The sequence below is a fragment of the Metopolophium dirhodum genome, chromosome 7, assembly GCF_019925205.1.
Source record: "Metopolophium dirhodum isolate CAU chromosome 7, ASM1992520v1, whole genome shotgun sequence".
NCBI classification, from domain to species: Eukaryota; Metazoa; Arthropoda; class Insecta; order Hemiptera; family Aphididae; genus Metopolophium; species Metopolophium dirhodum.
This window is the reverse complement of record NC_083566.1, coordinates 4868980-4882134: the sequence shown is the minus strand read 5'-3', so window position 1 is coordinate 4882134 and position 13155 is coordinate 4868980. Positions and strand designations below refer to the sequence as shown.

Genomic DNA, 13155 nt, shown 5'->3' with positions numbered 1-13155 from the left:
CTAAACGCTAAAAAACTGTTAGATGAAATAAAAACCACGAGAAGGTATAAAATATTAGTGATTGAGGTTATATTTTAATGCCTAATATAAAAAAATCAATTTAAAAATAACGGTTTTCAAATATATATAACTAAAAAATAATAAATTACTAAAAAAAATGTTAAAATAAAATAATACTATTTAGGTAGATTATTAATAATAATGTACTTAATAGTTTTTTATTAATCATCTCATAATTAAGAATTTAGTTTCTGTTGCGTAGTGGAAAAAAGGGCAATTTTAAAACAGATATTGGAAATAATTTAAATATTAAAACCATCATTACATTACTAAATACTCTAAGTAGAGACATGATATAGTACTGTAATACTAAGAGAATAACATTTTAAAGACAATTTATGTAAAATAAAAATAATACACTTCATTGGTTGTTTATTTTTTAGGAGACACAATGGCTGCTATATCACGTAGAAAGTCCACGGCTTCGGGAATCGAAGTGATGCTATGGTTTGTAGCTTTACCACTGATGGTAATATCCATTAGATAAGGGAAAACGATTCTTATGAATAGGTCATAAAAATTATTATATGTATGTATTTTATCTTTGTAAAAAGTATAATTATTATGATTATTGTTAAACATTCTTAAAAATGTAATTTGTTTAATCGTGTTTTATTTCAATTACCAGAATTAAGTAAAATAATAACTTTGAAATAAATATTTAGAACTTAGCCAATTATTATTAACTAATTAATTAATCTCATAAACCCACACTTAATATTATTAGTATCGTTACCATTACATTTGTTTATATCTACCTATATTATATTACAGATACAATTTATTAATATATCTAAAAAGTGTTATAAAATTTAAATTGTATTAAAATAACTATAATGTTACATAACCTTTTTGATTTGGTTTTAATTATCGCACTTAAGTTATATTGTACAGGGTTACACATACTTATTTCCAAAAAAAAAAAAATATATTAATTTTATTTTAATCGAAATTAATTAAAACTTATATTATTAACGATAATATTACAATATTGTATATACCATTTTTATATGACTCTTTTCCGTTATGCGTTGTACTAATGTATAAGTTTATATTAATTAATATTTTTGGAAAATTAATGCCTAAAACTAATTGTTTTTATTTTTAATTTTTTTATTTACTAGTTGTTATTAGTGACTTTAGTTATCTTCTAATATATAATATTTATATGAAAAGTTAAAGTTATAAAGTGTAAATGAATAAAAAAATATCTATATTAATACATCTCAATGTATACCTAACGGCTAACATGTTAATATAATTTGGTTTTCTCTGTACCTACTTATTTGATTTATTGGACGTAAATAGAATTGTAATTAAATAAAATTATTATTAATAACTTACTATAATATTATATTAATTATTAGTATTTTAAAATTGTTGTGACATAATATATTTTAATGCTGATTGTACGTAATGGAATTTTTAAAACATCATAATATTAAGTATGTATATTCTGGTACTATGTTATATTGTTTGAAAACGACATCATCGGATATTCAATGTAATAAAATAATACAATTACTATGCATATGTCATTACGATATAATGTTGAAAAGGACTAATATTACGAAAGAATGATTGGAAATAGTGTTGTTTATGTTTTACAATATAAAGGGCTCAATGAAAATATGTTGTATGTACAGAATTTCACAAGTTTTTATGTTTTCTTTTTTCAAAGAGCAAAAATGTTTATAACGTATTCCGTGTAAAAAACTACTATTACTTATAATATTACAATACAACTATCAAAACATGCAGAGGTTTCTGAGATGTGAATAATGTTCATCAATTGGTAATATTATTGTATTTTTTTTTCCGTAAATTGTATTGCCAAATTGTAATACTATAATTATAATATTATGACACTTATAAGTCAGCTGCATACTATATGTGCTTAAGGCATAATAAGTCCACTGTAAATATTCATTTTCTTACAATAACATGTACAATGAATACTTGAATGTCCTTTTAATTATTGTTAAATAAATATTATAAAAATAAACTAAGTTTAAAACAAAATGCTGGTTTCGTTGTTTTGTTTTTGCGTTGCTTATTTTTATGTGTTCACCAAAATTATCATGTTATGTGATTTAAAACTATTAACTATATATTTAGAAACTTATGATCTATTATAAGTCACAAGTTAAAGTAATACTTTTTTTGTAGTTATTACCTATTGAATATGTTTTTAGCACCATTAAAAATGTTACTTTCGACTGTTTGATGGGTATGTAATAAATAATAATATAAGATGACTTAATGCACACGAAACTATATTAGCTATTAATGCTTTTACAAAAACTTAAACGGAAACATCGTTATTTTTGATATCTTTAAAATTAATTTTATCGTTTTATTTTTTAATGACATAATTAAATTGGTCCAATCCAATTCGACGATAAAACCGTATAATTTAATTTCTAACATTTAACCGCAATAAAACGACTGGTGCCCACCACGGATAAACGAAATTTCAGCAGTAAAATTATGGAACTTAACGCTGTAGAAGAAAGTTTGAGAATCTCATGGATTAATTGATACCGTTTGTAAAAGTCGTTAGCAAAGTAATAATAATTTGTACTCCTCGTTCTGGCGAATAATCGACAAACTTTTCATATTCATTCGACAGAATAACTCCTCCTTTTGTTTTTAGTTGTGTCGGTGATTTTGGGGTATAAAACAACAATGACGAACCGAATGACGTTCGTAACTGTTTTAAGACGGTATCGCGGACAATGTTGCGTCGAGAAATAAATTAAATAAATAAATTTAAAAAAAAAAAACGTTTGCTTAATATTGTGTCATCAGTTCTGCTTACTGTGGCGTGGATTTAATCCGCGGGAATAATATGCTGAGGGCTATTGCCTCGCCGTGACAGGATATGGAGACTTGGAGGGGTGAAATAATGAGAGTGGAACACGCCCGCCTGGCGTCCGCCGGATAGGTCGATTATTCAATTCTGAAACTCGCCTTCCACAGGTCAGTGGACAGTGGGCGACGACGCTGACACTGCACATTTTCAATACTTAGTCCTATACACGCGTCGGACTTGCCGTTACCAAAGAGTTGTCGCTCTAGACTTTTTACCAGCGACGTAATTTTAAATTAAACCGGCTGTCGCAGGCGCCGAAATGTCAACACCACTTCCGACTCCTCCGGTAACAGCAGCAGCAGCAGCAGCAGCTGGTATCGATTGAGAAATTTGAAAACGGCCATTCCGTAAAAGTTTGTTGTGCGCATTAACCGACAACGACAACTACGACGACGAAACACGTCATTGGCCAAGGTGATAGCCAAACGGCAGTACTGTGTAGTTTAGATACGATGAAATATCGTGTATCATATTTTTTTAACGATTTCAGGTGCAAGATAGTGTTCGCTTTTGTGCAAAGTCAAAATCGCAGCAGCGTCGAGAATAGAGCTTGACGACAAACAAAGAAGCGATAAAGATCTTTTTTTCTTTTTTAACAATAACGCGCAAAGTGCTGAGTATACCGATTTAATGGCCGAAAATCTATTTTTTCGCGTGATTTATTGTGTTCAATCGCGTTTGAATATCATCTACTTTAGTTCTATTGAACTAAAATTACTAAAAAATCAGTTTTTTTTTTAAAAAATATCACTGGAAATACTACACGTGATATAATATTAACACTGTCATCAACGGTTTTTTCTACACTAATTAATGATTGCGAGTTTAAAAATTATTAGAGTTTTAAATGTTGACATACAACTATTATATTATATAGGTGCACAAACCAAATTCTAACGATTGAATAATTTCAAAATCGTATACACTTGCAAGTTAGGCAGCTTGGTGGACTGCTAAAAATCAAATATATTTAAATTTATAATCTATTTGCTAAAAAAAGGGAAAATTATCAATGATAACTTATCATTGATAATATTTTACAATATAAATTTTAAACTTTTAATATTTTTATTGGGAACTATAATAATATATATACTTATAACTAATAAGTAATTGCATATCAATAAAAGAATAGTAGTAACTAGTAACTTACATGACGAAAAGGCAAGTAAAATTATCGAATGTTTTTTGTTATAATATTTTATCTTACACATTGAGTCCTGGTTTTATAAAAAAAACATATTGATAAAAAAGCAAATAATATATAGGTAGGTAGGTAATATTAAATTAATTTTACTGCAAATGTCAAATTATTATAAAATGTTGTATTCTTAAATCGATAAATTTGAGTACGTACTTTTAACAGCATATTATTATTATTATTATCCAGGTAAAAGGGATAAAAAAAAATAACACGTTTGTCCCTTTGTGCAGAATTTTCAATGCTCGAAAATAGTTTCCAAAGATAGCTTAGCAATATCATATATTATTGTCGGATGTAAATGTATAATATTATATTATGTAACAACTGAATAATTGAATAGTTGTTGTTCGTAAACTCCAAGCATTAAGCATAAGTACGATACTTTAACAACATTATCAAGCATTATTGGATAGGTATTAACATAACGCATCTTTAAACAATGGCTAGAGTATTATTATACATAAAACATATTAATATTCTGTATAGATAACCATCGTTTATAGGAACATTTTTTTTTATGTTTGTCAAGGTATAAATTCATATTACATTGTATTGCTTGGTTGGAAAACTACATACATTTTCATCAGTGAGTTCTCAGACATGTGCAAACCATGTGCGATATAATAGATGAAACAAATTAAAAATTAATTACAGTAGTACAGTGCAACAAGCAAATTTAAAATCAAAACCACTGAGACCAATATAATATAGTATACTAATCTGTGTAGTATATTAGCCTCCCCCAACGTAACGTGCACTACGTAGGTCTATTACAGATAATAAGACGTAGTGAACAGATATTTAACAAGGAATCGAAATGATGACGTGTGAAGTCAATAATAGTATGTTGTGTGGCAAGGGCGGGAAGTAAGCTATTTACTTATACATTTATTGAAATTGCCTTGTCACACGAGCCACACATACTATATTTAGTAACGCCTCTGTGGTTACCGATCACGGCAAAGGTAATAGGGATCTATGCAACAACTAGACTATTCTACGAAAACAATATTTCATGAAAGAAACGATTTGGTTTTATTTATTTTAAGCATCATGCATGGAGGTTATAATATGAATATAAGATGTCACCAAAAGAATATGTTTTGTAAGGACCGTGGTATAGATTTCAGTGTCTGATTGTGCAGGAGATACGCGTTATATGCACGCCCAGCACTTTTGGGGTTTTCCATTTTACCGCCCCGATCTTTCGGAGATTTTCACTCTACCACCAGGCACTATGGGGATTCCCACTTTACCACCCGCTGGAAAGAAAAAGGTCACTTTCCAACGCTTCAACAGTCATCAGAAACTAAACTTTCGATGCAGGCGTGACAAAAATTAATTATTATCAATCATTCATTAATCGAGTACCTACCCTTAAAAAAATGCTTGCTTAATACACAAATTTAATTATATATACTATATACTGTTAGGTAGGTAAGTAACTAATGAGTCAATGAGACATCACACGAGTAAATTCAACTTACATCTGTGTTAATTTGAATTTTCATTTAAGACTCGTTTGTTCCTTAAATATAATATTATATAGTCTCACACCCACACTGATATAGTTCATGATCTATTCATATTTCCCTATCGATGAACCTTTATGTACCAACACCATCATTATTGGATTATATTTGATTTCCTTTCAAACGTCAGACCTTCCCTAGTGATCAGCTTAATTCCCACTCTTCCCTCTTTTTTTTACATAGATGTCAATAGTATAATATCAAGCGCAATACAGCCGTATTTTATACAGTTTGTATAATATATACACTATATTTATTTTGCTTTGACAACAAGCTAATTGTCTTAACGGTTCGAAACGTTTCCGTGACCCGTTTATTTAAATCTGCTGATAAGAGTTGAATTTTTATATTATTTGACTTACGCTATCAAGGCATGCATTTCAAATTATTACTAAACTTCACTTAAGATAATAAGACCATTTTAAAATTATTTCTGTTAGTTCCTCAAATCTTAACCTGACATACTTTTTTTTGTACCAAATATAATGTGACTTAAAATGTTTAAACCAAAACAAATTTCACCGATAGTGAGCTATAGTTTTGACTTCCGTGATAATTATGTTCCAAAAAAGTATAAAAATATAAAAATGTTTGATTCTAATCATATTATTAGCCAAAAAATGTAAATTTTTGACTTAAGACATATATACCATCCACCAGAGATTAATTTGAGTACCTACTTATATAAATATAAATATGTATGTATATTTGCTAAAATCAAACAAAGAATCTTAGTTGGAGTTTTGGTTTTTAAAATATTGTTACCACAGAACGCCACCGTGTGGAGTTAAAGCGTATAGCGCTCCATTTGTTTTCTCTCTCCGACTCACGTCAAACATAACAAAATATGTATGTTTAGCAGAACCAACCAGTGTCGTTAATTTTAATATTAGAACGAATTCACATATTATCAAACTTTAAGCTAAGAACATTACATGTGTCCCTACGTTGGGTTTTTGCACGATATTTTAATTTTTGTACAATTTATAAGTAGTTTTAAACTTTAATCATTTACACACTCATAACTTACATAAAAATTAAAATATGATAAAATAGCCAACGTACAGCCACTGGTAATATTCTAACTTAAAGTTTGGTAATAGGTAAATTCACTTTAATATTAAAAATTATAACACAGGGTTGTTTCTGCTAAACGTACATTTGCTATGTTGCGCATGGGCCAAAGAAAGAAAATAAAAAGTGCGCTGACATCCTCTTAACTTATAAAATTATCCCGAGAGGACGGACTGTATTAGTATTTCAGTTTCATAAGCGACGAACTACGCTCAAAAGCCAAGAAAATTGTAGTTTATAATATTATGCTATAATAATATGATAATATATATTGTATTATTTATTTTATTTTTTTAATAACTATTAATGTCTTTTATAATATGTGAAGGTATATTTTGTTATATATTCATATAATACCTACATGATTAAATAAAAATAATATTCAATATAGAATAAAATATAAAATAAAATATGTTATCTATGATAGTATTTTTGTATTTGGCAACAATATTATATTGGGTATGTGTATATTAATAGTGGATCATATTTTTGATTACAATATAATTTTACATTTTACTATTTTAGTATGAAAAACCGAAGTTTTACATAGGTAGGTATACAACAACATTTAATAATAGGTAATCACCATATTATTATTATGTTGTCTTGCAATTTTTTTTTAAATTGTAACTTTTCTTTTATGGAAATCAAACATTTAGGTTTTATTTTAAAAATATTTAATATTATATTTTATATAATTTATTATTGGTTCTTCATATTTACATAGGTAGTAATTGTAACATTTTTACTTCTTATTTTAGGATTGTAAAAAAAGAAATCGTATCATACGTATTTTTAAAAAATTTTTTTTAAATTACAAATTTATAATATTTAAACAATTTAGGAATGACAAGCATAAGTAATATTTACAGAACGGCTTATAATTGAAAAAACTTGATTTTGAGAAGCCATCCATTGAAGATTCTTCTAGGGTTTAATATAAACTGAATTATGTGTTGAGTAGGTAACGTCACTAGTTTATTTTCAACCTGCTGGGGAGATTTTTTGTGGAATTGGTTGAGATAAATGTTTTGCGAGAAGGGTTTGGGTGGTCATTTAAAAACGTGTAGTAATACATAGGTGTAAGATTATATATCTATTTCTGCAATAATTGTATGCCTATTAGGCCTATTATCTACCTGATACTTAAGAATGATAAATTATTGTTGAAAATACATGAAACTTTAAAAGCATAATTTGTTGAATTTTAATATTTTAATATTTGTTATATTTTAATATATTGGAATATTTATTTAAATATCTACCTATTGGAATATTTATTTAAATATCTACCTATTGGAATATTTATTTAAATATCTACCTAGTCAAAATTTAACTTCAAAACCAAACGTTTAAAATATTTAATAATTAAGAAAAGTTTACTATCTTCCCTACTAGTTCGTATATTTTAATGGATCCTACTTAAATGTCCATGAATATTAATTTTGCGTGTATAAACGTTGCCATAAAAGTAACATATAGGACAATACTTATAAAAATGTTAAATTTAACTTAAGTAATATGTTTCAATATTATAACCAAATAAAAATATTTCTGTTAAGTTTAATTGTATGGCAATTAATATTCTTGGTCACATTTTTTATTATTACAGGTACTCAAATTTTAAGCAAAACAATAACTTACAGTACAAACATGGCTTAGAGAAATAAGTAAGGATTAGTTGGCGGGGATAATATTATCGGGAGTGGAGGTGTCATCATACTGATTTAGTTCCTCTCCGTGTTAGCAATTGAAACAGGAAAAAAATGGCATAAAACATGATCCTTTTATGTAATGTTGTTGTATTAATTTTAAATGATAATACTTATATTGCCTAACTTAAATAAATTATTCAACGCAAAGTTTTATAAATAAAGTTTATCATCATTAAATTAAATTGTAATTGTTGTGAATCGAGTTATTATCAAAAGTATGAAATAAAGTGTCCTAAAGTCTATTATGTTTCTTTTATTATATTAATGGAATATAATATTGATATTTTTAATATGATTTTGGATTTAACAAATGTATAGTAGTTAATTTAATATTTATTTCATCACACGTGGATTATAATAGAAATCCACTGATTTGTATTGAAAAACTCGCTGCACGAATACACATATACAAATAGAGATGTAGATTAGAACTCTAATAGTCTAAAAATCTGATATAAAAGTAGAAAAACTGAAAGTTGAATAACGAAAGAGCAGAAGAGAAAAATAATGATAGAGACGCTTTGGAAAAAAAGATATCTTGGCGGTTTCACTTGCCACCATTCCGTACCAAAATAGAGAAGAAACAAAAAAAAAAAGAAAACCCCTAGGGCTGGCAGATTTTTTCCTTGTTTATGGCAACTGGCAAAACTCCAAAAACTCTTAACGTCCCGATTCAATTCGATGTTTTTAAAAACATTTTCTGGTTTTCCTACATTTCCCTCATTCATTGGTCACGGAAAATTGTACTTGGCGAAATTGTCTATGTTTAGTACTGAAACTTTTGTACCTGAAACTTTTTCCACTCCATATCATCGAATTTTTATTGAATCATGAACGAAGACCATTTACTGAAAAACAAAGTTTATACTAACTATTTTACTTTTGTTTTTCTATAACATTATTATGTCAAATCTATTTTAAATGGAAAAGAAAATATTAAAACAAAACAGTATCAGCACACAATACATTTGTTAACCGTTATTATATTCCGTATATGCTTGTATGTTGTGAAATTCAACTGCAAATACATTTAGAATAAATCGGTCAAGTAGTTCTGAATTACTAAAATCCTTAGTTTTTTGTGATAATAATACTAGTTTCATAAAAATTAGAACCTTAAAAGCATATAAAAATAAGTGAAAATTTATTTTTGATTTTTTCAAATTTATAAATTTATAACTTACGACCAACCTTTTATAACTTTAACAAGCTCTTTTACATACTAACATAAATGTAATCATAGTACTACATAAATATTGATCGAAATAGAAAATTGTAATTTTCTACAATTAGCATAAGACAAGCAACAATAATCTCAGAACCTAAAAATGTAATACTACAAAATTTAAACTAAATTAAAAATAATTAATCAAAATGTATTTTGTAAGTCTAAAATATAATAGGTAGAGACTTTATAAACATAATTTAAATTGTATGACAATCATATTTTATTTCAGATTCAACAAAATGTTGAGTGCCTATAATAGCATTAAATAATCTTATGAACTTAAATTTAAACGTTGTTTTGAGAGTTTGTGGGAGACAACTATAATTACACAAAATAAATATTTAAATATCATTTTTTTTTTAAATTTAAACAGTATGAAGGGATAAAAAATATTTAATAATAGTTTATTTATTTAATTATTTTTTTTTTGGTTGAGGCTTTGACATCTGAGGTCATTGGCCTGTGGAACTGTGGGAGAGGATACTGTAAGTTTTGAACACGTGTGTGTTTGTTTTGGCAGAATTTTTAAGTTGGGCACCCGTAAGTGTATCTGCCATGCCCGGGTGGGGGATAGCGGCCTCTCTCTCCGAACACCGTGATAGCCCGAAGAAAAATGCCACCCATGGCTGACTTCGAACCGGCGACGGTGTGCGTCGCAACCGACGCCTTAGTCCGCTCGGCCACTCCGTCCTCCAATAATTTATTATAAATATATTGTATTATATTATGATATGTGTATTACGATTTAAAATATTGTACAAGAAAAATATAAAACAAAACTGCTTTTAATATTTAATTTTGTTGAGTCTCACTACTAAGTGTTCTGTCAATACTGTTATTTCTCGGTACTATGTACTCAACCAAAATTACCCATTGCACTTATTATGTGCGTATAGATTATAATAATATTTAAATGAAAACAAAAATAATAAAATAATATTTCTTTATGATAAGTAGAATGTAGATGATATACATACATGAAGATGTATATATTATTTTTATTTGCTTTAAGGCATTTCATTAGTTATATATTTAATTCATAATAAGATATTTAATTGTATGTATCACATTTATATATTACTATATTATTAACTTAATATTAAACAAATTATATAAACTAAATAATACAAAATATAACAAATTATTTCAAAAACAATTTATAGATAAATATAAAGTATTGAAATATCCCTTTAAAATAACAATTAACTAAAAATATATTCAATTAACTAGGTACTTAATTGATAAATAAATTACCTCATAAAAAAAATTCTATTCCATTGTATTACTTAATCATAAATGCATAGAATTTATTTTTATTTAAAATATCCACTCCAAGCAATTGTTTCAGTGAGACTGTTTTTGGTAATTTAAATTGGACTACAATACGAACCTTTTTTTAGAATCAGAAGTTTAAATTTGCATATTCTAATGGTTGTTTTTTGCAGTTGTAATGAAACCACGTAAAAATCTCATACTTTTCATTCGTGCATTGAATACGTAAGAAACCTCAGTACAGGCGAGTAGAGGTGCCTGAATTTAACTTTGCGTATACACTTCAAATTTCTTATCTCCCGTGACGAAAGAAGTAAGCTTCTTTTCTATTTATTCTTAAATAAGTAAATGCTGTCAGTGTTTTATAGTTATAGTCCCCAATATTAATGGGCACTTCTTTTCTAGAGGATTGTATAAAATCCCCTTTTTTCTACAATGAGTATCTACAGTTTTTTTCACAGAATTTCAAAAAGAAATCCTACTGTTTCTCAATCATTTATTAGCTAACGACCTGTGAGGTATTCATCTGGATGTAGGTAATTTGTCATTAGAATCATTTAAACGAATAAATATTGAACGAGACACATAATATTCTAAAATACCGTGAAAATAAATTTAAAAAAACATAATATTAGAAACTGACATTTCAATATTCAGTTTAGTATTTAATATGAATTAAACGCATGTGTCACCGATATTACGTATCTATATAATATAAAACCAGAGTACAATTTATAACGCTAATTGATGTTATCAAGGTGTTCGGCATATTCGTTTTTATTTAGCTAAATAAATAACGCTCAAATAAATTAAAGTGAAGTGTGAAAATTGTTTTTGAAGTCTGTATAATTGAAAAATAGGACTGGTATATTATGATATTTTTATTTGAGTTGGGAAACCTACAAATTTTCAAATATAGTTTAATGTACAATATTAATGCTGGCCACTGGGTCCAGTTTATGAAAATCTTGGACATAGAGCACACATTTTATATTTACAATACTATACGTGGTGAATACAGATAATATAAATCATATTATATACGTTTTTCTTTACGAATTTTGTATTACATATTTTTTTAAATAATACAATATTATTATATCATATTAAAATTATTAATACCAACAATTCGAGAATAACTAAATGCATCACTGATGTGTGCCTCTGTTGTTTATAGCTTTTAGTTTGTGGCCCAATCTCGACGAAGAACGGCGTATGATTTAATAATAATTGTTAACAATAAATTATGAATGGTTTACTTTTAAACGTACAATACTATATAGTAACATACGTATTTGATTATCTTTTATTATTGACAGTCGACTCAGTACCGACGTAATTTCCACAGAAAACAGTGTTTGTTTGTAATATCTGTATTCAAATACAATTTTGAAATTATAGAAAAAATTAATAAAAGTTAAATAAAAATAATAAAAATATATATTAATTTACTATTTCTAGTTTTTAATTATCATTTTCAATTAGTTATATGAATATCTATTATCTATATTGAATATCTAAATAATATGTGTTTAAAAAAAATTCTAAGTATAAATTCATTGTATGTAGGTAAGGGAATTAATCTTTAATATTTTAAAACTATAACACGTATTAAAATATATTTTTGCTGTGTTTGTAATAGCGTTAAAAATAGAGGTGAAAATCAAATTTATTATACTTTAAAAAAGATATAAGATGGCAAATTTTATATTGCCCCGGAGCTGCAATTTGGCTTAATGCGGCACTGGGTAATTATAAAATATATAACTTATTTGTTTATATTAATGATTATAACTTTTTGATATATATATTTAATAAATTATCAACTAGTTATATCGACAGTCAAGGATTTCTGGGGAAGCTCAATTTAATGGAGTTTACGTTTATTTATATTAGTTAATAACTTACTATTGTAACGTTAAAAGTTTTAATACTATATGATACATTTTATTTTATTTTATCACAGCAAGCAGTGCCTGCCTATTTTTAAATTTAGTAAAAATAATATTTTGGCACATCAGAAGCTGTATTATTACAAGACACTCCCTAAGGCTTAGGAAGTACCAAAAATTCAATAATTTGAAAATTTGGTCTTTCAGTATATTTTAAAATTCCAAAAATCACAATTTAAATAAACTCATTACCTATCAAAAGAAATTCACATTGGGTTAGCATGCTTGGTGAATCACCATGTT

At 27.0% G+C, this 13155-nt stretch overlaps 2 protein-coding genes across 4 annotated transcripts in view; both read left to right on the top strand.

Moving 5' to 3' along the window:
• LOC132949763 (junctional adhesion molecule A-like) overlaps window positions 1-2082 on the top strand; it is a 349991-nt gene extending 347909 nt beyond the window's left edge. For all 3 annotated transcript variants that reach the window (XM_061020827.1, XM_061020828.1, XM_061020829.1), the window contains one exon: window positions 444-2082. In XM_061020827.1, coding sequence (XP_060876810.1) covers window positions 444-547 — 104 coding nt within the window. In that variant the 3' untranslated portion in view covers window positions 548-2082. The remainder of the gene's footprint in view (window positions 1-443) is intronic.
• Window positions 1-13155, top strand: part of LOC132949764 (glutathione S-transferase-like) — a 261004-nt gene that overhangs the window by 164257 nt on the left and 83592 nt on the right. The window lies entirely within an intron of this gene.